Here is a 25,217-nt window from a genome sequence, read left to right as displayed (position 1 = left end):
CTTTATCTCCTCCAGCCTAGCTCGAAAGGCCAGAAGAGTCAGCCCAACCAACCCAGGCAGGGGCCTGAAACCCTTTCTGAGATGGAATTCTATCTTCTCTCAGGTCTTTATTTGTATAAAAACTACATTGGGGCAGGGAGGAGGGTGGTGGAAGCTGGAGAGATGGCTCAGAGGTTAAGAGCACTGGCTGTTCTTCCAGAGGTCCTGAGTTCAATTCCCAGCAACCACATGATGGTTCACAACCATCTGTAAAAGGACCTGGCTCCCTCTGCTGGCCTGCAGGCATACATGCAGACAGAACACTATATACATAGTAAATAAATAAATCTTAAAAAAAAAAACCAAAAAAACCAAAAAACTGCATTGGGATCCCTGGCCACCAGAAAAATGCAGATTAAAACTACCTTGAGATTCCAGTCAGAATGGTTATCAAGGAAACAAATGTTCTGAGTGTGGTGGCACACACCTTTAATCCCAGCATTCAGGAGACAGAAGCAGGCTAATCTCTGTGACTTTGAGGCCAGCCTGATCTACATAGAGAGTTTCCAGGCCAACCAGTGTACACAGTGAGACCCTGTCTTTAAAAAAGAGAAAGGAAAAATCAAAACAAAAACAAAAAAACAAGTGACAACAAATAATGGAAATATAGCCGGGCGGTGGTGGCACACGCCTTTAATCCCAGCACTCGGGAGGCAGAGACAGGCAGATCTCTGTGAGTTCAAGGCCAGCCCGGCCTACAGAGTGAGTTCCAGGACAGACTCCAAAGCTACACAGAGAAACCCTGTCTTGAAATAAATAAATAAATAAATAAATAAATAAATAAATAAATAAAAATAATGGAAATACGTAGGGAGAGATGAACCCGGTGGGAATACAGACTAGTGCAGCCAGTATGGAGGTTTCTCAAAAAAATAAAAATAGAAGACTGGAGAGATGATGGTTCAGTGGTCTAGAGTACGTGCTCTTGCAGAGGACCTGGGTTTGATTCCTGGTACCCACATGGTGACTCACGATAATTCATAAGTATAGTTCCAAGTGATCCAACCCCTTCTCCTGACCTCCGAGAGCACTAGGCACACATGTGGTGCACAGACATACATGCAGGCAAAACATTCCTACACATAAAATGTATGAATCTAAAACAACTTAGTCTAAAGCTAGTACTACCATAGGGCCAAGCTATACCACTCCTGACGTGCACCTGAAGGACTAAGTCCTTCACCAGAGAGGTTCTGGGACATCCATGTTTACTGCTGCACCATCTACAACAGCCAGGAAATGGAACCAGCCTGGATGGTCATCGATAGACAAATGAATAAAGAAAACGTACTATGTCTACATAGTGGAATTTTATTTAGCTGTAAAGAAAAATGAAATTATGACATTCTAAGGAAAATGGTTGGAACTGGAGGCCATTATGTTAAGTGAAATAAGTCAGACCTAGGAAGACAAATATTGCATAATTCCTCATACATGTAGTGCAGTTTACATTCACACACACACACACACACACACACACACACACACACACACGACATTACAGTAGAGCAGGGAGTATGGAAGGAGAGAAAGAAGTCCACAGGGAGGGCAGAACAACAGTGATGGAAATACATATCATGAAGCAGAAGGAACTGTGGGGGAGGGAAGAGACCAGCAGGAAGGGGAAGGGGATAGAGGGGGGCAGTGGGTGATTCGAAAAAGAGCAAAGTGTGTGTATGTGTGTGTGTGTGTGTGTGTGTGTGAGAGAGAGAGAGAGAGAGAGAGAGAGAGAGAGAGAGAGAGAGAGAGAGAGAGAGAGAAATGTCACAGTAAAACCCTTTTCTTTGTGTGCTAACCAAAAATTATCTAAAACTGTTGGGTTTGGGAAGGGGCCGTGTGAAGGGGCCTTTTCTGCAGACACCTGTTCACACTGGAGGTCACATATGCAGCTGTGGCTCTGGTGTTAAGCACAACAAACACAGCTGGGTGTGGTAGCCCAGGCCTTTAATCCTAGGCAGAGGCAGGCAGCTTTAATCCCAACACTCGGAAGACAGAGGCAGGCAGATCTCTATGAGTTCAAGACCAGCCTGGTCTACACAGTGATTTCCAGGACAGCCAAGGGTTATGTAGTGAGACCCTGCCTCAATAAAGAAAGAAAAGAAAAGAAAAAGGAAAGGAAGAGAAAGAGAAAAGAAAGAAAGAAAGAAAGAAAGAAAATTGTCTGGAAGAAATTTTAAAAAAATTAAAAAAGGAAGAAACCCAGAGGATGGGAGAAAATACTGGCAAATCATCTGACAAATGTCTTGTATCCAAAATATATTCAGAACTCCTAAAAGTTAGAAGATCCAGTTCTTTTTGAAAGGAAGGAAGGATTTAAATAAACCTTCCTCCCAAAGAAGATATAAAAATGGCTAATTAGCACAGGAAAAGATGCATGTTAGTTACTAGGGAAATACAAAGCCAGAGCACCATGAGAAGCCCTGTCAAATCCTCTAGAACAGCTGCGAACACAGACATGAACAAGAGTCAGCAGGTCAGCACGGCTGGATGGGAGGGCAAGAGGACTGCCATGTTTGAAGGCCAACCTGAACTACATAGTGAGTTCCAGGCCTGTCTGGGCTACCGAGTGAGACCCGTCAAACAAGCGACAAAAACGCACGTGCAACAAAGTCTGTAAATAACTGTCACTGTCCTTTCTAAAGACACTGGCTTTGGGGCACAGCGGAAAGTACCGTCTTACTCTCTCCTACCTTCTTTAACATGATCGTAACAGATGCTGTTTTATTTTCAAAGAGGCAAAGTTACATTTAAGGCCTTCTCCCACATCACTGGCAACAAGAGGACATTGCCAGTGCAGTCTGAACGCCCACTCCCATCCCCAGAAAGCCTGAAGACAATGCTAACAGTGCTATTGGTGACAGTGACTACAGAAAAACATGTTTATAAAGTCTTTCTTAGACCCATCTCAGCCGAATTCAGATCCATCAACTTCAGTGTTCAGATATCCCCAAACTACTCTAGAACAATGTAAGGTTGTGTTTATTGTTTGTTTGATTTTGTTTTGTTTTTTTTGTTTGTTTGTGTTTTTGGGGGTTTTTTTGGTTTTTTTTGTTTTTTTTTTTTTTTTTTTTTTTTTTGGTTTTTCAAGACAGGGTTTCTCTGTGTAGCTTTGCGCCTTTCCTGGAACTCTGTAGACCAGGCTGGCCTCGAACTCACAGAGATCCGCCTGGCTCTGCCTCCCAAGTGCTGGGATGTGCGACACCACCACCCGGCTTTGTTTTGCTTTTCAAGACAGTTTGGTTTACAGACTTTGTTGTACGTGCATTTTCTCTGTGTGTCTCTGGCTGTCGTGGAACTCACAATATAGATCAGGCTGGCCTTGAACTCATAGAGATCTGCCTGTCTCTGCCTTCTGAGTGTTGAGATTAAAGTCAACAATTTTTTTTTCTTTTGTTTTTCAAGACAGGGTTTCTCTGTGTAGCCCTTGCTGTCCTAGAACTGTCTCTGTAGACCAGGCTGGCCTTGAACTCACAGAGATCCGCCTGCCTCTGCCTCCCAAGTGCTGGGATTAAAGGCGTGCGCCACCACTGCCCAGCAAAGCTGTCAACTTTAATGAATGGAAGTTCTAGAGCATAGAACTCAGAGTGGGGACTTTCTAATAAAGCTTTTCTGATACTAAAACTGCTTCCTTTTGTAACATGAAAAGGTGTACTCCACGCTGAATGAAGAGAAGACTGGGCCTGAATTTCTTGCAGGAACCCAAGCCAGGGGGCATGGAAGCCAGTTCCACTGATTAATTGTCAGCACACACGCTGCTCTTTCTTTTTGTTTATTTATTTTTTGGTCTTTTTCGAGACAGGATTTCTGTTTGTAGCTTTGGAGCCTGTCCTAGAACTCACTCTGCAGACCAGACTAGCCTCGAACTCACAGAGATCCACCTGTTCTGCCTCCCAAGTGCCAATATTTCTTAAAAAGTAAGTCATCTTAACTCACTGGGACTTTTCAAGGGGGTAGTGGCTCTTATGGTTTCCTGGGATAGAGAGCACTGTCTCCTCCCAGACACCAGCAGTAATGGGTCAGGGCAAGAGTGTCTCTGTCTCTGTCTGTCTGTCCATACACCTGCCCTCTGTGTGTGTGTGTGCGTGTGTGTGCGCGCGCGCGCACGCGCGCTGTGCTGTGCTTTCTGTTGTTCACTAGGCCCTTGCTATTGAAAAGCTTCCAGCTCATGGGACAGCTTCTCTGGTACTAGTATCTGCTGGTATTTAATCTCAATGATCATGTACTTCATGGTCAGAAAGCAGTGATCTCCATCAGTTAGGGACACAGTGACCTGGGAAGAACGGCCAGTCTTGGAGGTGAGTACCAGCCCAATCACAGGCTCACAGTTTTCAGGGCCTTGTGGAAAATGGAGTAGCGGTTGTGTCTGACTGACAGTGGCTTCTGCTACAGAGGCAGTGTGGCACTCCTCAGACCGCTTCCTTTTCACAGCTTCCAGATGTGGGTCATGAAAGCGTGGCCAGTTCATTGTGTCTTCCAGTCTTTACCATGCTGTGGAGTTTCCTAGTGACTGACTGGGTTTCCAAACACTAGGCTTGTTTGTGCCGGTGGAACAGCGTTGGTAAGCGCAGTTTCTTCAGCTCCTAGCATGCATTGCTCCTCCTAGGTGAGCTTGGCCATGGGCTTGAGATGATTGTGTCAACTGGAGGAACCCTGAATTCAGGACCACAGTGCCTGCATCTCACCTGGGTCAGCCTGGAAGTCACCACACGGCTCTCAACACTTACATGGCCAGGCTTGACTGCTCTCAAAGTCTTCGTCACCATCACCTTCTTCACAGTGTTCTCTACAACAGTTTTTGTTGTTGTTGTTTAGTTGGGTGTGGTGTTGCATGCCTTTAATCCCAGAAGTAGAAGGATCTCTGAGTCTGAAGATAGCCTGGTCTACATATTGAGTTCCGGGACAGCCTGGGCTACAAAGAGAGATCTTGTCTCAGAAAACAAACAAACAATTAAATTTTGATGATATCTAACTATTTTCACTTTGGTTCCTTCTGATGTTCAATCTAAAACTACACAGATTTACAATTATCTTCCCTTCTAAACCTTCTGTAGTTTTATAGCTAACATTTAAGTCTTTTGTATGATTATTTTTCACACAAGAGAGAAGGTGCAGGTCCGAGTCCATCCTATTACATGTGGATATCTACTTAACTCAGCACCATTTGCTAAAGGTGCTGTCCTCAATGAATGTTTGAAAATCAACTGGTCATAAATGTACATACAAGGTTACTTATAGACTCTCAATTCTGTACATACTGGAGCATTATAGGAAGTTTTGGAACTGGAAATGTTATATTTCCATATGAATTTTAGGATCAGCATGTCTAAGTTGGAATTTCACATGGATTGCACTGAATCTATAGAATAATTTGGGGAATATGGCTATCTTAATAATAAGTATTTCAATTTCTTTCAACAATGTTTTGTTAGAACGTAGGCCTGATCCTGTAGCGTGAATCAGGACACACCTCCCTGAAGCTCTCTCTGGGGTGGAATTAAAGTCTGTGTTTTTTCCTGTCCCTTGTCAAATACACCATAGTAAGCCCAGGCAACCCTACCATTTACATCGACCCTCAGCCTCCCATGTGCCAGAATGACAGGCACGAACCACCACACCCAGCGTCCTACTGCTTTTTTCCTGTTTTGGTTGTTTTTTGTTTGTTTTTGTTTTCTGAGACAGGGTTTCTCCAGCTGGCTTTGAACTCTGAGATCCACCTGCCTTTGTCCCTGAGTGATGAGATTAAAGGTGTGCACCACCACCACCACCACCACCACCACCACCACCACCACCACCACACTGCCCTCCTGCTTTTTATTATTAAAATATCACTTGACATTTTCTCCCTGCTGGCCAGTGAAGACATTTAAAATTGTATCACATGCATTCAAATTAAAGGAAAAATATTGCAAATTACTCTTATCTATATGCTATGAGCTGAGGATTCTTCGATCTACTATTAATGTTTCAGTGTGTACTTTTTATAAAATTATCCTTCTTAAAAATGTTCTATTCCAGGCCAGCAAGATGACTTCCCACCAAGCCACATGCTGAAATGGAGAACTAACCCCTGAAAGTTTTCTTCTGACCTGCACACACACCAACACAATTAAATAAATAAATGTACTGTTTTTTAATGTTCTGTCATCTGGGAACATAGTCATAATTCATGGTATATAACATAATTGTATTTAGAAGAAAACAGAAGAAATTTCACCAAAATGCCTTTTTGTTTTGTTTTGTGTTTTACTGAGTGATAGGATTTGGATTTAGTTCGCCAAGATTGAGGATGTACTGAGTGAAACATGGAGGAAGGGCATCTGGAATGGTCTGAGAAGGGAACCTTCACTCTGCACCTGGACCATTAATAGCTAGGCAGGGTCTACCCTCCAATGCAGCACACTGCTGCCGCCTGTCAGTCCTCATGAACACAAACAACATCACATCAACTCCAAACCACCCATATGGCTTGCTCAGGGGCAAATTCCAAATCCTTTCATCTGGTGTCACCCAAACCTCTAGCTTCTTGGTTCAAACTCCTCCCCTAACTGATCACAGCCTTTTCAACTGTTTTTGACTCAACTCATAGGAAGAAATAAAATGTATGAATATACATTATTTATATAGTATAAATTTAGGTTGTGACTTAGTCATGACCTGATGCATCCCCGTCTGCAACATGGAAATCACTGACTGCCCCTCACACGGTTTCCTTTCCCACCTAGGTTCCAGCCAACGCCCGGATAGCTGGAAAGACCTCCCCTTCTTCACATAGCAAGCCTCTACTGGCCTCTCAATACTCAGCCCAAATGTTATTTCTTCAGAGAAACCTTTTTAGATACCGCTGCAGTCACCATGTTTCCATCCTCAGACATCTCAGGCTTAATGCATCCTGAGTGACAGTATGTATCATGTACAATGGATAATAATGGCTATGCGTTAGGCTGGTAATGTTACCATCCTAATTTGTGAGGCTCAAACAATCCAGGGCTGGGGATGTGATTTAGCTGGTAGTGTCTGCTAGTATGCTGAGACCCTGGTGTTCTATCTCCAGGATCACACAAACCAGGTATGTTGACACACACTTGTAACCCCAGCCCTTGAGGGGTATGGATAGGAGGATCAAAAGTTCGATCCTTAGCTTACATAGTGAGTCTGAGGCCAACTTGACTACACGAAACCATCTTCCTCTTGAATTAGTAGCTCCTCTACACTCAGACTAATTGCACGGGCCAATTAGTCTTCTTTTGGGTCCTCAAGGACACAAGTCTTTCCTACTTATGAGCCCTATCTGTGCCCTTTCCAGGGCAAGAATGCTGGTGCTTTAGCTCACTACCTTCAGAGAAGCTGTCTGCCCAATTTCTCACACTTCCTTTGACTTCTGACATTTCTCCCTGAAATTATCGTTTGTTCACTTCACTGTCTTCCGAGCTTTCAGGGAAAGGATCTACAGTACTGGCCCATTATGTTCAGCACCTAGAATGGCGCCCAACACAGTAACAGTAGGACCCCGGGGAAACATCAGGAGAAAAACCAGTAGAGTGGGAGAGGAGGCCGATGAGGCCACGGGAGTCTTAGAGACACGTCTTCAAGCCTGCTCCGGCCTCGAGGGGTTGCTGGCAGAAAGGGCCACCACGTATACAGACACACAAGGCCAGCCCCATGGTTGGGAGACTGGGAGGGAGCAAAGGCGCCAGGCACCGCGTTCCAGGGCCTACCAGTAATAAGTGACTGTACAAGCCGTGCACACCCGCTCGGCCGGGGCTTCGCACACCTCACAGCAGAGCCGGCGCCCCTTGGGCACCGCGAGCGGGTAGATCACGTTCATGGTGCAGCCCGCAGTGTCTGTCTCCAGGACGGTTGCCAGGCTCGCCCACGAAAGACATAGACGTCACGTGACAGCCGCGGGCCAGCAGGGGAGTCCGGATTTCAAGGGCAAGGGGGCGGAGCGAGGCGGGACTAACAGCGGTAATCGGGAAGGGGTGAGCGCAAAGTCTTAAGTCCCAAAGGTTAAATGGCTAGAATTTGTTTGCAATGGAACCCAAGCTTGGAGAGGGATGTACGGTGGCCGGTAAAGGTAAAAAACAAAACAAAACAAAACAAAAACCACTTAGCTTTCCAGACTAGGAAACCCACAGGAGGTATAATTTTTCTGGATTTTCGAGAAAGACGCGTCCTCTCAATGCATTTCGACGGACTCAGACAGACAGACAGACGAGCATTTTGAAGCCGTGGCGAGGTCAGGACCTAGGGATGTCCCGAAGGCAGGGGACGCCCACAGTTACTATTTGCGGTTGCGCGTAGCTCAGGAATCCGGAAGGGGGCGTGGCGCCAGCGGCCGGCGTGCCGGGGCGCAGTGGTTCCTGCGTGCAAGTGACTCTAGCTTGCAGATGGCGGAAATGGACCTGGTCGCGGAGTTGCCGCCACCCGAGGGTGCTGCGCGCTGGGCAGAGGTTATGGCTCGCTTTGCGGCCAGGCTGGGCGCGCAGGGCCGGCGGGTGGTGCTGGTCACGTCGGGAGGCACCAAGGTCCCCTTGGAAGCGCGAGCCGTGCGCTTTCTGGACAACTTCAGCAGCGGGCGACGCGGGGCAGCGTCGGCCGAAGTCTTCCTGGCCGCGGGTTACGGGGTCCTGTTCTTGTACCGAGCGCGCTCGGCCTTCCCCTATGCCCACCGCTTCCCGCCCCAGACCTGGCTGTCGGCCCTGCGGCCTTCTGGCCCAGCCCAGTCGGGGAAACTGAGTCTGGAGGCCGAAGAGAATGCGCTCCCGGGCTTTGCTGCAGCATTGCAGAGCTACCAGGAGGCAGCTGCTGCTGGCACCTTCCTGGCAGTAGAGTTTACCACTTTGGCGGACTATCTGCATCTACTGCAGGCTGCGGCTCTGGCTCTCAACCCACTAGGTGAGTGCTGTAAGGAATCCAAAGGTTTCTTGGAGGTAGAGCCATACTTCCAGCCTCTTTTCCCTCATGCTTGCTGCTTTATCCCACAGCCAGGGAACCCGAATTGTTAAGAAACAGACCCCCATGCCCTTCCCCGATTTCTTAGACTCTGGTTTTCTTTACAGGCTCTTCTGCGATGTTTTACCTGGCTGCTGCAGTGTCAGATTTCTATATTCCTGTCTCCGAAATGCCTGAACACAAGATCCACTCATCTGGTGGCCCACTGCAGGTGATGGGCTCTCTTCCAGAGATCTGACCCCCTATAACCAGTCTTGGGTTACTTTCCTCTTGATCTGGAGATGGCCTTTCTGCATTCTGTATGAGCTAGGCACTGGGAATACAGAGATGAATAAGACACTGCCCTCCGTCAAGGACCTCACAATCTAGCGAGGGCCTGGACACCAGCCATAATCACAAATCAGAATGATAAATGCTGTAGCGGAGGTATGTACACAGAGCAGTCAGATATCGGGGTAGTGAGATGGGGGAGTCAAGTTTTCCTGGAGATGACTCATCAGAAGATGGGTATAATAAAGTGGGGAAGGTCATTCCAAGTGGAGTTACAGGTTGGAGCTTGCAATTGGGTAATGTTCTGTGAAATGAAGTGCTTTGGAAGACTGAAGAGGCAGCTTTGCCTTTTCCTGGGGGTGGGGGAAACAACTTTGTTTTTTGTTTTTTGTTTTGTTTTGTTTTTTTGTTTGTTTGTTTTTCAAGACGGGGGTTTCTCTGTGTAGCTTTGGTGCCTGTCCTGGAACTCCCTCTGTAGACCAGGCTGGCCTCGAATTTACAGAGATCCACCTGCTTCTGCCTCCCTAGTGGTGGGATTAAGGGCGTGCACCACCACTACAGGGCTTGGATTCCTTCTTAAGACACTTGGACTTTTATCTTGTGAAGGCTAGAGGCACTTAGGTAGAAGAAAAAGATAAGTTTCTGTTTGGGCTTAGTGGCACATTCCCTTCATTGCAGCCCTTCAGTTAACAGATGATCTCTGTGAGTTCAAGGCCAGCCTGGTCTACATAGTGAGTTCCAGGCCAGCCAGGGCTGCACAGTGAGACCTCCATCTCAAATAAAAATAAAAAGTTTTGTTTGTAAAGAATATTCTAGCATTTTGAAAAATGAGGTAGGGAGTAGAGTGGATAAATAGGGGCTAGTGTAGTTAGTTTAAGGAAAAGGTATGAGAGGATAGTGTCGTGGCTGAGAATTTAAGGTGGTTTGGAGCCTTGGAACCTGAGGGAATTCATAGACATTTATTGGATAAGTAGTTTATAGATGAACCTATTGGAAGGGCACCTTTGGGACAGTTTACTTACACACTTTGGAGCACCTCCTCTGTGTCGAGTACTATGGTAGTATCTAGAGATGAGGAGAAATACACCAGCAGTTGCTCACACTCTTGGGGGGAGTGGAATCCTTGCTGCTGACAAAGTGGGAGCTTGTATGCGATTTCTGTCTCACTTGCTAACAGGCTGTGTACTCTTTAACAGTCTGTCTTGAGAATAAACAGAATGGCTCAGTATTCCCCTTTGGTTATACAAGGTTTTAGGAAACAGGGCAGGAACTTGAATCAAGTGAAGACCAAGTCAGTTGTGTCCTCACTGGTCTGTTGTAATTGTTGTATTTATACCTGTAGTTAACAAATGGGGGGGGGGAATGTAAATAGAAACCAGTAGCCACTCCAGCAATTTGGCATATTTTAGATGGAGAAGTTTAAAACCCAGTATTAATGGACTTCTGCCAAAGTAACGTTTCCACGAGTGGATTACATTTGTTTATCTTCAGATTGGCATTAAAAAGAGAGATGAACATGATCAAAATACAATGTATAAGATTCTGAACGATTTACAAATACTGAAATGGGCTAAAGGGAGTGCCGGGCATGGCGTCACTTCCCACCCCTAATCCCAGCGCTCTGGAGACAGAAGCAGGTAGATCTGAGTTCTCAGCCAGCCTGATTCACGTACCAAGTTCTGTCTAGGTCAGCCAGGGCTGCATAGTGAGACCCTGTTTTATAACAATAGTAGAATAAAAGGGGATGTTTGAGCAACTGTGGTAAGAATGACAGAACAGTGCCGGTTCAGGAAACAGTTTTACCCCAAAGTAGGTGTCAGGCCGTGAATTTAGGCGTCATGAGCCCCACAGAACCTAGCCTTCAGGCACGTAGTGTGCTCCGAGAAGTTACACCGTGAGAAATCCCTTTTACACTTAGGCAGAAGTTGGTCCCTGATTGCTTAGATTCCTGGCGGGGACTGACCACTGTTTACTGATTAAACTTTGTGTGCTCTCTCCCACACAGATAACCATGAAGATGGTGCCCAAAATGCTCTCTCCCCTGGTTAAAGATTGGGCTCCCAAAGCCTTTATAGTCTCCTTTAAGCTGGAGACTGACCCCGCCATCATCATTAATCGTGCTCGGAATGCCTTGGAGGTTTATCAGCATCAAGTGGTGGTGGCCAACCTCCTGGAGTCAATACAGTCCTCCGTGGTTATCGTCACCAAAGACTCAGAGACCAAATTACTGCTGTCGGAGGATGAAATCGCCAAAGGCATGGTGATAGAGGAGAAGATAGTGGAGGACCTTCGCTCGCGACACACGGCGTTTATATGTGACAAACACTGAAGGAAGTGCTCGCCTAGCATCCCAACCAGGGCTCTTACAACTGACAGGAAGGAGGATGAATCCTTTGCTAAGGATACAGACAATGAGGAAACAGTGTGCGGGCAGATAATGTCGGTATTTTGTTGCTGACGGAACCGCTTGACACACTCCTCTTGATTTGGAAATGGAACAAGAACTGTTTTTCACTTTTTACAAAGCTGACTGTGATTTCGTGTTCTTCAGAACTGACGTAGGGGACTTAAACTGCATGTCGGCCTACTGTACAATAGAAGGATTGTGGACGCATGAGTGGTCATGCTCTGAAGATCAGGTATTTACCAAGTGCCTACCATGTGCCAGGGCCTGTGTGAGCTTGGAGGGTTTAAAAGATGAATAAACAACATCTCATTCGGGAACTGGATGTACAAAAATTTAAGTGCAATAATAAAGTATGTGCCCACAAACTGACACATCGAAAGGGTGGGGGTTTTGTTTTTGTTTTTAATATTTAGTGTGGGGTTTTTTTTGTTTGTTTGTTTTTGGTTTTTTGTTTTGTTTTGTTTTTTTGAGACAGGGTTTCTCTGTAGCTTTGTGCCTTTCCTGGATCTCACTCTGTAGACCAGGCTGGCCTCGAACTCACAAAGATCGGCCTGCCTCTGCCTCCCGAGTGCTGGGATTAAAGGCGTGCGCCGCCGCCGCCGCCGCCGCCGCCGCCGCCGCCGCCGCCGCCGCCGCCGCCGCCGCCGCCGCCGCCGCCACCACCACCCAGCTTGAGATGTAGTTATTTTTACTTTATACGTTTGGGCATTCCTGCCTGCATGTGTGTCTATGTGCCATCGTATGCAGTACCTTTGGAGGCTGGAAAAGGGGGTCAGATTCTCTGAACTCCAGTTCCAGAGGTTGTGAGCCTCCCTGTGGGTGTTGGAATTCAGCACGGTCTTTTTAAAATACACTTTTACTGAAACAGATACAAGGCAGACACCTCCCTAAAGACAGACTGAAGATCACAAACCTTTTCTACATTTACTTTTTGCCTCGTGTCCTAGATTTATTCCATATTTAAGTAACACTTTTCAAATCAAAGAACACTTTGCAGATCTGTTCTTGAGGTCAGTAACCAGCCTTCCACTTGGGGCCTGGCAGGAGCTAAATGAGTACTTGTGCCCTGAGGGACTTGGTACAGTGAGGTAAAGAGTGTGGGGCTTGGTCAGCCAGCTGAACCTTCTATTAGCTTCATAAATGTAGGCACTTGACAACGCAAAGTCCTTTATTTGTATCATTCGCAATACACAAGAGCCTCGGGTGTGCCTGAGGCGTCTTATGACCAAAGTCATGGGATGGCAGCGAAGCCCCTTCGGTAAAACAGTTCCACAAATCACGGAAAACAATCACTCTTTTCCACAAGGACTCTTCAAGGTCAGAGTACTTCTAGAAAACTGCTATTCATTCTGATGTCTACCCAGATACAGTGACTGCTGATCCCTACACCTTACCTACAGTGTGGGGGTAAAGCAACACTGGAGGTAGACCATTAGTCCTGTGTCTGACATTTTACACTCGGGAAATTGGTGCAGTTACTGGTTTTCTCAGAGGATTAGGCTAAGATCATTGAGTCCCTGAGAAGTTCTCGCTCTGCTGTTTTGGAGTAAGACTGTATGCCTAGTGCATAAAAATCCAGTAAATGATCCATAGAATAGTCATGAATGCAGTTGGTAGGGAAATGGCATTAACTATGTAGAACTCGGTAGTGGTCTACATAAATGTTTGATTTAGGGACTGGTGGTGCAGGCCCTAGGTGTGATCCACAGCGCTGCAAAAGCCTGCCTTAGAGTACAGCTCATGGGGTTGGGGAGGGGCGCCTGAAGTCCTACTGAGGAGGCAGTAAACAGCAGTGGCAAGGTGAGTAGATATAGTTCCACTTGGAAGTGTGGCCTCCAGCACAGGAGGACGGTGCTGCAGTCAGGAGTGAAAGCAGTCTCTTGGAGCACACAGTGGAGATGAACTTTAGGTCTAGTTGGCAAAACCTCCAAAACAACAGGCTTCAACTCTGGTACAGTGTTGTAAAAGATTGATTTTCCTCTCCACACCCATAGCCTTGGGGTGCTGACTCACCTCTGTATATTGGGATATATGCTGCTGGAACTAGGTGATCTTCAAGGTGGTATTCTGGATTGTTTTATTAAAGCTCCAAAATAACCACTAGCCTATTGTATGGACTCACTGCTATTTCTTCCTTCAGTTTATTATCTGTTCCAGTGCTTAAAAACAGTATTTACCTAGGTAGAAGTTCCAGGAATGTGTGTGTGTGTGTGTGTGTGTGTGTGTGTGTGTGTGTTTTAGCAGGTGGAAATGCTTGCAAAAGGGGACATGAGTCAACAAAGGCAAACAGGAAAGCATTTGATCTAGATTGGAGGACCAAGGAACCTTTTCCAAGCTGAAGCTGATAAATGGAAGTGGGCTATGGGTCATGGTAGAGGGGAGCATTCTAACACAGAAAATAGGTGCTATCCAGATGGTGGCACCAAATGATCCAGGAAAGGTTGACAGTAAAACCAAGAAATGTAAGTGGTGTTTGGGGTACCGGCAAAGCAAAGGCCTCTAAAAAGAGCAAAATTCAACTTTAACAAGCCCCTGGAATCTTACAAAGAACATCTGAAGATTTAAGTTGAGCCTATGCTCAACGCGTATCATTAAAGATGTTTACTTGGGGCTCTGGTGACTAGCATTTGCTGCTCTGGAAGAGGGCCCAAGATTGGTTCCCAGCACCCATAAGAGGTCTCACAACAACTGTAGTTCCAGGTCCAGAACTGGTGTCCTCTTTTGACCTTCTTGGGCTCTGGTGTGCATGTGGTGCACATAAACTCATCAAAGCAAAGACATGCACATAAATATATCTTTAAAAACTGTTTATTCTGCATTACATAAGCAAGAAGCCAAACAGCTATCAGTGCTTAGGTTTTCTGAAGGGTTCCAGCCTTTGTGGTAATTCTGGTCAAGCCCAGTTTCTGCATTTTCACAATAACTAGCTAGGTCCAAGAGTGTCGAAATTTAGGTATTCTATTGGTTAAGGAGAATCTGGCCCTAAATTCAGAATTACTGGCAAGCATAGTATCCTGCCTTAATTTTTTTTTAAGGCAACGTTTCGCTCTATAGCTCAGGCTACAATGGACTTTACTATGTAACACAAGCTGGCTCCAAATTCAATTCTACTTCACCCTATTATGCTGGAATTAACAGGCATTAACCCTCACGCCCAATTTTTGAAATTACTTACAGAAAAATAAATACAAGGAGTATAGGAAACAGGACTAGAACCCTGTGTCAAGTTAGTTATATAGACGCGGCACACTGTTGCTATGGTTACAGCTGCCACCAGAGCCAATGGCGTAGATCCTAGATCCTGGAGGCCAATGGTGTGCGTTGTTACAACAGTCACCACAGGAAAGACAGCCTCTAGTCCCGACAGCGTGCGCAGTCTCCATGGCTCCGGCCGGATGCGTGCTTGTGCGTCCCCCGCTGAGCGTGGTTGCCATGACAACACTGGTTGGCTGTAGCTGAGCGACCCCAGCTATTCTGCGCGCTCTTAGGGCAATCCCCAGTGGCAGCCCTAAGTCCACTTCAGGTCGAAGACGGACTGCTCTTCCCGGAGTGCATATTCTGGATCTTTCCGGCTTCCCGATTAGCTCCTTCGCAAGGCTGGCGAGCTTTGGTGTGCCCGGCTGGGTCGCGTTTCGTCCTGGAGAGTCGTGCTTCTCTCTAGTTGACATCAGGAGGTGACTGTCCCTGAAGGTCGCAAAGGCCCCCGGAAACACCGCCATCCCCTGCTCGTGGGCTGAGGGAAAGGACTGTGGGACCAGCTTCGTCACGCGCAGCCTTGCATCCGGATGAAACTCTGCAGGCCTTTGGTAACAGCAGCATCCGAGGTCATCAAGTCAGTTGCCTTCTGCCTTTCAGCCTTCAACTCCATCCACTTCTCTCACCATCCGAGCACCGGCTCCCTTATCCTGTTCATCCCATAACCATCTCCACCCTTCCCTGTCCACGCTGTGCATTGTTGAATGTCCCTGTGTCCTCACCACTCTGTCATCTATTGGCCACCTACTTCCGTTTCCCTACCGCAGGGCTTTGCATGACTGCACATTTCTCTTTCTCCAGCCCTGCAGTCACTGTGAAGATTTTCCGTTTCTCCGCACTGTTGCAAGCTCTCTGTCCTGGGTGAACTTGAAATGGGAAAAGTAAACGTTGCAAATACATACATTAGACTGTTGCAAACCTATTGTGTTTTGAAAATCGAAAGTAATTAAATATCAGATTTGGACTTATTGTCAGCCATACACACGCATCCCATATACGAAAGTTGTCCCTTGTTAAGTACTATGTTAGACATAAATTTGGGTGATGCGCTTATACTTGTAATAATGTCGTTCAAAAATGGTCGCATAACAGAATTTTGACTTTTAGGCCAATGGACATCCAATACCCAGGGAAGGTGGGATTTGCTAGAGTGGGGATCCTTGAAATTGTTCGTGTGTCTTCTTTTCTTTGTTTAAGTTTCTAAATTAGAAAATAATTTTGGTAAAGAGAACCAAGCAAGAGCAACTTAAGATAGATATTTTTGGCAAAGAAGCAGGCCCAATGCCCCCCCCCAAAAGATGAATACAAAAGTTCTTAGTACAAAATGGGGATAATTTAGATCCAGTGAAAATTTATTTTAGCCTGGAAAGTATGATTTAACTCATAACTTCATAATATGCATTGCTCATTGGCTCTTACTAATTACTTTTTTGGTATTCAGGTTTAAATGTAGACCTATGTTTGAAGACTGATAAGTTTACATTTTAAATAGATACTTTGGGAGTTATAGCAATATTTTGATTTCTTAGACCAATTGAAGCAGGTCTGATTTACAAATGCTGAAAACTTCAGTTGTCTGTACTAAATTAGAAAGGGAAAAAGTTCTTCAGGTGTTCTAATTTTTCACATCAAATAAAACTAAGTAGAATTCCTTGGGAAACACACAGAGGCCACTAGGTTCTTTTATAAGATGCCTCCTCCTCCGGTATGTGTTGAACAAGCAGTATATATAACAGGGCTAAGGTACAGCTTTTCCCCTCTTCTCCCCGAACAGTTCTAAACCAGGGAGTGGGGTGAGGCATTTGCAAGGCCTGGAGTCACAGCTGGTTGTGTGCTACTGGCCCCTAGTCAGCAGAGGCCAGGGCTGCTGTGGTACATCTACTGCAGAGCATCTCTCAGAACAAAGAATGATCCCATGTGAATGGTGCCAGGACCAAAAAAACTATCCTAATGTCACCAATGGTGGCTTTTTATATCCTACCTCAGTCCTAGTTCACATGTGTGCATTTTACATATTGATGGTGTACATTTTTCTTTATCTTTCTCTTAATGTATGTGTTAAGCATTTCTCACATTGCTGCATTGTTTTCAACTTTTTAAACAGTGTATTTTATTAGGAATTGAAACAACTATAAATCATTATTGGGTTCAAGGGTATGCATTTTCTATTATATTTCTATAGAAGAAAGGACGGTTAGGTTTTCAAGTCAAATGATTGGCTGTTCCAGTTGGTGGCTGTGGTATTTGTTTGTTCATTAGCAGTCACTTAAAGACCACATGTTCCCAGACCATTCATTTACTCAGAGCGAAAAAGTGAGGCTCTGGTCCCTCTGTTGTAGTTAGAGTGCCTGCTAGGAGAGAATAAAGAACAAACCTATGCTGTTTGCCCTTTCTCCATTAAAAATTCATTATTACTGTCTGTTTACTGACACTTTCTTTGGCTTACCACCTCATCCTTTATATGTGGGAGGTTTTAGAGGACTGAAAACATCTCAAGATGTACTTGCTTAAGATGCTGAATGACCATTACTTCGGGTATCTACTTTGAAGAGAAGACTATACTCATTTACTTTGTTAAATGGGGGCAAGTTTAGGTACCGTTTAAATATCAGAGAATTTATAATTCAAAGGACATGTTTTTATTAACAAGATCTACTGTATTGGAATTTTAATTTCTCAACCACCAAATCTGAGTTCACTTGGGGAGAAAATACTGTTCTGGGATGTCCTCATACCATCCCAGGTAGAGGGACCTGGATGTGCAGTCAAGGAACTAACTGTAAACACCGAGGTGGGAGCAGTGGCCAGGTGGCATGAAAGCCCAATGCTGAAGAGGATCAGAAGATGACGTGAGAGAGGCAGGCAGGAACCAGGCTGGAGAGAATCTCGGGTGCCAAGCCAGGGGCTTTGGACTTTTCCTGCAAGCCATGCGAACATGAAGCAGCAAGTGAGGTGTGTTCAGAATGAGCCTGCTGGGGGCTGTACAGAGTGCAGATTGGATGGGAGCCAGCATGGCGGCAGCAGGAACTCAAGTTGCAAACGCTGCTGTGCGCATCATGAGGGCCTATACGAAGCCAGCAAGCATGGAGAAGATGAATCAGGAAGTGAGAAGAGGGCTAGAAGCTGCAGAATTGAAGTCTGTGGGATGATAAGGGGAATGGGGAGGAGTTGAGGATGACACCCAGGCTGTATCACTGTGGCATTGGTGATTATGACTATGGACTACAGAAGACAGAGGGGAGATGGATTGTCCAAGCTGAGTTGTTCCATTGGACATGCACGGATCTGAGTCCACCCACTTTGTATTGCCCTTCCACCGTGTCCTGTCTGTCAGAGCTTGCGTCCTCCACCCGTCCTCTCTTGAACGTTAGACTGAAGGGATCATATCTGTACTCTCGTTTCCAGCCCATTTCCACCTACAACTCACTGAATGAGAACTATACACGTGGAGGAGGGCCCAGTTCATTGAGTAATTAACCCAAGTTCTCAAAAGTTTGAACAGAGAGAAACGAAGCATTGACCTCTCCTGAAATGATGTGTAGGCTTGGGGCTTGAAGCCTTGCTGATGAGCAGCAGCCAAGAATGCCCTGCTGAGAGAAGGATTCACAGAGAAACCCAGACATAAGTGCATCAGGAAGCCAGGCATGGTGGCTTTAATCTCAGCACAAGAGGCAGGCAGGTAGAACTCTGTAAATTCAAGGCCAGCCTGGGCTACACAGGGAGTTCCATGCTAGTCACAGCCACATGCTGAGACCCGGTCCAAGGGGGGAAAGGGGGGGGGGTGAGATTCTCATGAGCCAGGCTGTCCCTGAGCACTTAGAAGGTAGAAGCAGGGTGATTAGAACTCGGGGTCAGTGGAGCTTGAGTTCCTGCTTTTCTGTTTCTACCATCTAAGGAATTGCAGGTGTGGACTGCCACACCTGCTGGCTTTATAGCTTATCCTTTCAATAACGTTCTTGAGGTAGAGGAACTAACTGGCTGTGAGTGACAGGAAGCGCAAGGCAATAATTGCTTGAGTGGGTGGGGAGTATAGATCTGCAACAGAGTGCTTGCCTCTCATGTAGGAATCCTCAGGGAAAACAACTGATGTGAAACAGAAGATGGGCTGTTAGATGGCTTAGCAGGTGTGATCTGCAGAACCCACAGAAAATCTGGGTGCCATGGCTTTTGTAAAACAGCGGGAGAGAGGCCTTGGTGAGGTGGAGCCAAGGTGCCCCACAGCGGGACACACCATGCAGACAGCGCTCACTAGGAGAGTTTTATTAGTGGTGAGGAGAGAGGGAAAGGGAGCGCACAGCAGCCTTGTGGAAAGAGAGAGAAGGTAAGAGAGAGGGAGGGGGAGATAGAGAAAGACAGGGAAAGAGTATGGGCAAGGGGACTGAGAAGCCAGAAGAGAGAGAAGGTGGGCAGGGCCCCATATTTAATAAGGGGACAGCGCACAGGCACAGAGAGACCACAATGAGCGCATGACCTAGTCAGGATCCTGAGTGGGCCAAGGTATTGCCTGCATATTGGCCAGGTCCCCAAGGGGTGGGTCTGAATGCTAACAATGACTTGCATCTGTAATTCCAGCACTATTGTGGTGAGATGGAAGTAGAGACAGAAGCCCACAGGCCAACTAGCCCGAAGTATGCAGAACAGTGAAAACAAGAGAGACCCTGCCTCAGCACAGTGGAAAGAGATAACTGACTCCCTGAAATTGTCCTCTGATCACCTTACACGTGTGTGGAATGCATGTGCCTGCACTCACACATATACACATGCAAATATATTTAAAAAGAAAATGGCCCCTACTTTGTAGGCTGCATCTTGGAACCGTAAGAGGTCCAGGTTTCTTCTTTGGGGTTATTTTTTCTCCATAGCATGTGGTTTCCATTTGATGGCATCAGAATGGCTACTCAGGTTTCAGCTACTGTATTTGAATTCCAGCAAGAAGAAATAGGAAGGAGCAAGGAGGAGGAATTCCGGCCCTTAAAGAGCACTTCCTGGAAGCAGTGCAGAATGTCTCCTTGTCTTAGGGTTTCTGTTGCTGTCAAGAGATACCATAACCACAGCAACTCTTATAAAGGACAATATTTAACTGGGGCTGGCTTACAGTTTCAGAGGTTTAGTCCTTCATCATCATGGCAGGAAGCATGGTGCTGAAGAGGTAGCCGAGAGTTCTACATCTAATCAGCAGGCAACAGGAAGAGAGAGTGACACTGGGCCGGCCTTGAGCATCTGAGACCTCAAAGCCCACCCCCAGTGACGCACATCCCCGGAGAAGGCCACACCTGCTCCAACAAGGCCATATCTCCTAATCCTCCTCAAGTCAAATCACTTCCTGATGACTAAGCTTTCAAATCTATGAGCCTGGGGGGGGGGGGTTCATTCTTATTCAAACCACCACATTGTGAGCTGCCATGCGGGTGCTGGGAACTGAGCCCACATCCTCTGCAAGAGCCATCTGTGCCTCTAGCTTCTGAACTCTCCAGCCCCTAAAGCAGCAAATATTTGACCCATTGTCCTGGTGTAAGATGATATACAGTATGATTTCTTCTTAAAATCTTTGTTGGGGGCGTGAAAAGTTTCAATTCCCCAGTAGTGAAATAATGCCACCAATGTAATCAATCAGATCAGGCCCAATTAGCAAATCCAGGTTTGATCTGAGCATTCCTGGGGGGTCCAGGGGAAGGGAAGCCATGAGGGAAAACTACAGGCGAGAGTCTTGGGCTAGACCTTAAATGCCCTCCGGGGGTGGAGCCACTGCATGGGGGTGTGGGGGTATTGTGTCCCCCAAAATATTGTGTATTCTAATAAATTTATCTGGGGTCAGAGAACAGACAGCCACTAGATACAAAGGCTAGAAAATGGTGGCACTCACACCTTTAATCCTAGCATTCCAGAGATAGAAATCCCTCTGGATCTCTGTGAGTTCAAGGCCACATTGGAAACAGCCAAGCATGGTGACATGCCTTTAATCCCAGAAAGCCAGCCTTTAATCCCAGGGAGTGGTGGTAGAAAGTAGAAAGATATATAAGGCGTGAGAACCAGAAACTAGAAGGTTTTGGCTGGTTAAGCATTTGGCTGGTTAAGCATGTGGCTGGTTAAGCTTCAGGCTTTTGAGCAGTAATTCAGCTGAGACCCATTCCGGATGAGGACTCAGAGGCCTCCAGTCTGAGGAGACAAGACCAGCTGAGGAACCGGCGAGGTGAGATAGCTGTGGCTTGTTCTGTCTCTCTGATCTACCAGCATGGACCCCAATAACTCGCCTCGGGTTTGATTTTATTAATAAGAACTTTTAAGGATCCTGCTACATCTGGCGCCCAACGTTCGTGTTACGAATTCATGAAAAAGCTGTTTGCCTGTGGCCTTGTGAGCCCCAGCTCAGGCCCAAGCTACACTCAGCCGGTGGTGGTGGCACACGCCGGTAGGATTTGCTGAAGGAGACAGAGGCAGGAGGATCCCGAGTTTGAGGCCGGCCTAGGAGGCTTGGGAGAAGCTTTGGCCCGGAATGAACCACAAACAGTGGTGGGACCATGGAAGCAGTGGCTACTGCTCCACGTTGCCAGCTCCTTCTCATCGTGTTGGTGACTGCGATGCTGCTGCTACCAGGGACGAAGGGTTTACTGCTGCTGGTTCAGAGAAGAATTACCAGGACCATCGTGTTACAAGAAAGCATCAGCAAAGGTCAGTTTGGAAAATTTTGGCAAGACAAATTTTGGTGGGAGAAATTGCAGTGAAGATTTCCTGTACTAGGGAAGAATGTTCATGGTTCCGACAGACAGACATTTATCAGACTGTGATTGCTCCAAACCACAGAGGAGGCAAAAAAAAAAAAAAAAAAAGTCTGCAGGAAACCATGACCATGCCTAACAGTGACTTTGAAATCTTCAAAAAGATGACAGGTTCCTACAACGATGATTCCACATGGACTATGATAAAGCCATTAAGCTGATTAACACCAAGGAAAGATCTGCTTTGGACTAAAACTGCTTAGGACAATTTTGAGATGGCTAACTGAGATGATCCAGCCTGACAGACTACTTGAACAAGAACTTGAAACAAGCCCTGAACTTTCCTATTATGTAGAGACTGGACAAATGATACAGGACTTGATGATTAACCCAAAAATTTTCTTTTCAAGATTCCCTAAAGATATCTTCAACCCTAGAAAGCAAAAAGAAAAAGAGAATATAGATATGAGATAGATCATCGAATCTACTCTGAGAAAAAAGATAAAAAGAGAATATAGATATGAGATAGATCATCGAATCTACTCTGAGAAAAAAGATAAAGAAATAATAGGATAAATAGGTAGATCATTGAATCTACACTGAAGAAAAAGGGGAAGATATAAAAATAACAAAAGGTAGAATAATGAATCTATTATGAAAAGAAAAAAGAGAAAATATGGATATGATAAGATAAAAAGGGAGATTGTGGAATCTACTTTTAAAAAGGAACTACTTGTTTTAAATAAGATAAGTAATGAAAATTTTTTGGTCTGAGTTTATCAGATGTTACTGGACCGGACATTGTTAATATATATATAATGGAGTTTTTTTTGTCTGGATCTGTCAAATGTTAATGGACTAGACATAGTTAATGTAATCTTGACTGTATATTGTATATACTTATTGAAGATAGTTTTTCTTGTATTAGTTATAAGCTTTTTTAATTTTAGACAAAAAGAGAGGAGATGTGGGGGTATTGTGTCCCCCAAAATATTGTGTATTCTAATAAATTTATCTGGGGTCAGAGAACAGACAGCCACTAGATACAAAGGCTAGAAAATGGTGGCACTCACACCTTTAATCCTAGCATTCCAGAGATAGAAATCCCTCTGGATCTCTGTGAGTTCAAGGCCACATTGGAAACAGCCAAGCATGGTGACATGCCTTTAATCCCAGAAAGCCAGCCTTTAATCCCAGGGAGTGGTGGTAGAAAGTAGAAAGATATATAAGGCGTGAGAACCAGAAACTAGAAGGTTTTGGCTGGTTAAGCATTTGGCTGGTTAAGCATGTGGCTGGTTAAGCTTCAGGCTTTTGAGCAGTAATTCAGCTGAGACCCATTCCGGATGAGGACTCAGAGGCCTCCAGTCTGAGGAGACAAGACCAGCTGAGGAACCGGCGAGGTGAGATAGCTGTGGCTTGTTCTGTCTCTCTGATCTACCAGCATGGACCCCAATAACTCGCCTCGGGTTTGATTTTATTAATAAGAACTTTTAAGATTCACGCTACATGGGGGTGCTTCTCAGGGGCAGGGTTTGGAGAGGGCAGCTCCAGGAGAGATCCCCAACAGGGGGGATTATTATATTCAAAGTAAGAAGAATTCATAGTAGTAGAAGGATTAGGTCAAACAGTCCTATTGGGGGCTGGGGCTGGGGCTCATCGTAGAGCAAGGCCAAGAGTTCAGTCCTCAGTGTTGTTCCTTCCCGAAAAAGAGAACTTTTAAAGCAAGCTGAATGATACTGAAGTCAACACTATAAGGCACATCCTGTAAGTAAAATAATTCCTTGAAAATAGAGAATTAGGAGACTGTAGCTTCCAGCAGCCTCCTTTCACTTATAAGTGTTTTGTAGGAGGAACCAAGACTTCTTTGAGCTTTATAATATTGTTAAGGCTTTTTTGGAGATTTAAACATATTAAATTGTAAACCAGCACTGGACTGATATAAAATCATGTATTTTTAATTTTTAAAATCCCATTTATTATCATTGTGTATGTGATGTGTGATAGCGCAGATGCACACTTGCCCCGGCTGCGCTAGGAGCCCTCTGGTGCTTTTATCCTAGAGCTGCAGCGTAGGGAGGCTGGGGACACAGTATGAGTGTGAAAGGAATTACAGGGAAGCACGGGGAAGAAACAAGAGGGGGCGAGTGACACACAATTGTAAAGACGCCTGGGGTTGGTTCAGCGTCTTCCATTAAACCGGTGCATTGACGGCTAACATTTGAGGTCAGGCATGGTGCTGCACGCCTCTCATCCCAGCACTCAGGAGGCAGAGGCAGGCAGATCTCTGTGAGTTCGAGGCCAGCATGGTCTGGGAGTGATTCCACACTAGCCAAGGCTACATAGAGTCTCTCTCTCCCTCTCTCTCTCTCCCCCTTCCTCTGCTCCCCCTCCCCCCCACACACAGAATGGGATCCAGTGTCCATGGGAACAGAGGAAGTGCTTTGCCTTGGGAATAAGGACAGCTCATTATTTTTCTCAAGGGGAAGGAAAGCAGGAGTTGGTGGGTTTGGTAAGTGTGGAAGTTCTTTGCAGAGCAAGAAGCAGGGTGACGAGAGTGGAAAGGGGAGGTGATGGGGGCTTGGGGAGAGAGGGTGTCAAACAGTAGTCTAGTTCCACAGCGTGAGAACACCTGCAGGGACACGGGGCGACAGCCGGGCAGCAGTAAGGCTTCACTGGGGATGAGCAGACCTAGACTCCAAGCCGCGCTGGCCATGCTGTGCTCTCAGCCCTGCTGGAGCGAGGAGGCGCAGGAGACCGGGAGTTGCGGTGAAGTGAACCAGGGCTTTGCTCAGAGCTAACGTGGAAGCAAAGAAAGGCAGGGAGGAGCATTCCCAGTGCGTGGATTATGACCTCGGGCCTGGCTCTACGCTGTGTGAGAAAGTAAATGAGCCAGATGTGGTTCACACACCTGTAATCCCAGCACTGGGGAGGCTGAGGCAGGAGGATCAGGAGTTTGAGGCCAGCCTGGGCTACATAGTGAGACTCTGACTCCGAGTGAATGAGAACTGGAGAGGACTTAGGAAGGGTCTGAGGTTCACGAGTTAGAGTTTCTACTATGGTTGAAACTGAGCCTCTAGAAGTATCCTGGAAGGATGATTAAGAACAGAATGCCAGAAACAGACCCGAGAGCGGCTACTCTCACTGGTAATGACAGAGCCCAGGGAATTACTACGGGAGGCTGGAGTAGGACAGAGGACTAGATCTTTGGGGTTTGCTGGAGGACTGGGAAGCCAGAGTACGGGACAGTCATCTTGAAGAAGTGCCCGTGTCAGGATCTGTTGAGTGACCTTGGGCAAGTCATTTGGCTGCTTGGTGCCTCAGTCTTCATGTCTTAAGGAGGAACGGTAGTATTTCTGCCTCACTTGAATTCAGTAAGATGGAAAGCGCCACATCTGGAGTACACCTGTGCTCAGGAAACAGCACAGCTGGGAGTTAGCTCAGACCCGATCCCTAGGAAACCTTAAAAGGTGCTCTTACTCTTTAATTGGTGAAAAATTAAAAACTGTGGTGGTAACGAGTTTATCTACGCACTGGGAGCCGCTTCCCACTGTTTTTACTGCTTCTGTGAGACACTGATC

The 25,217-nt window shown here is 46.1% G+C and overlaps 3 protein-coding genes across 6 annotated transcripts in view; 2 read left to right on the top strand and 1 right to left on the bottom strand.

Moving 5' to 3' along the window:
* Positions 1-8,293, bottom strand: part of Zmynd12 (zinc finger MYND-type containing 12) — a 32,873-nt gene extending 24,580 nt beyond the window's left edge. The window contains exon 1 of one of the 2 annotated variants that reach the window (XM_028886478.2): positions 7,755-8,293. In XM_028886478.2, the coding sequence (XP_028742311.1) occupies positions 7,755-7,864 (110 nt within the window). In that variant the 5' untranslated portion in view covers positions 7,865-8,293. The remainder of the gene's footprint in view (positions 1-7,754) is intronic. The other variant, XM_037202899.1, reaches the window with a different exon arrangement.
* Positions 8,294-8,352: 59 nt separating this feature from the next.
* On the top strand, positions 8,353-12,037 carry Ppcs (phosphopantothenoylcysteine synthetase). 2 transcript variants are annotated; one of them, XM_028886476.2, is made up of 3 exons: positions 8,353-8,934; positions 9,099-9,202; positions 11,267-12,037. In XM_028886476.2, exons 1-3 carry the CDS (start codon positions 8,427-8,429, stop codon positions 11,588-11,590), a joined length of 936 nt encoding a protein of 311 aa, XP_028742309.1. In that variant the 5' UTR covers positions 8,353-8,426; the 3' UTR covers positions 11,591-12,037. The 2 variants fall into 2 exon arrangements, with proteins under 2 accessions (XP_028742309.1, XP_028742310.1); XM_028886477.2 differs by lacking the exons at positions 8,353-8,934; positions 9,099-9,202 and adding an exon at positions 9,213-9,417.
* Positions 12,038-15,412: 3,375 nt separating this feature from the next.
* Positions 15,413-25,217, top strand: part of Ccdc30 (coiled-coil domain containing 30) — a 106,706-nt gene continuing 96,901 nt past the window's right edge. Inside the window, exon 1 of one of the 2 annotated variants that reach the window (XM_028886479.2) lies at positions 15,413-15,492. The gene's annotated coding sequence lies outside the window, so the exon portion shown is untranslated. Of the gene's footprint in view, positions 15,501-25,217 lie in introns of both variants that reach the window. The other variant, XM_028886480.2, reaches the window with a different exon arrangement.

The sequence above is a fragment of the Peromyscus leucopus genome, chromosome 2 (assembly GCF_004664715.2).
Source record: "Peromyscus leucopus breed LL Stock chromosome 2, UCI_PerLeu_2.1, whole genome shotgun sequence".
Classification (NCBI taxonomy): domain Eukaryota; kingdom Metazoa; phylum Chordata; class Mammalia; order Rodentia; family Cricetidae; genus Peromyscus; species Peromyscus leucopus.
The sequence above is the reverse complement of the archived record's forward strand: the minus strand, read 5'-3'. Positions and strand labels throughout refer to the sequence as shown.

What these genes read in the sequence shown, in the direction of transcription:
- Ppcs (XM_028886476.2), top strand. Translation starts at nt 8,427, where the DNA reads ATGGCGGAAATGGACCTGGTCGCGGAGTTGCCGCCACCCGAGGGTGCT. An exon ending in TCTGGCTCTCAACCCACTAG is followed by an intron (nt 8,935 to 9,098) that starts GTGAGTGCTGTA and finishes TTTTCTTTACAG; the next exon opens with GCTCTTCTGCGATGTTTTAC. An exon ending in CATCTGGTGGCCCACTGCAG is followed by an intron (nt 9,203 to 11,266) that starts GTGATGGGCTCT and finishes TCTCCCACACAG; the next exon opens with ATAACCATGAAGATGGTGCC.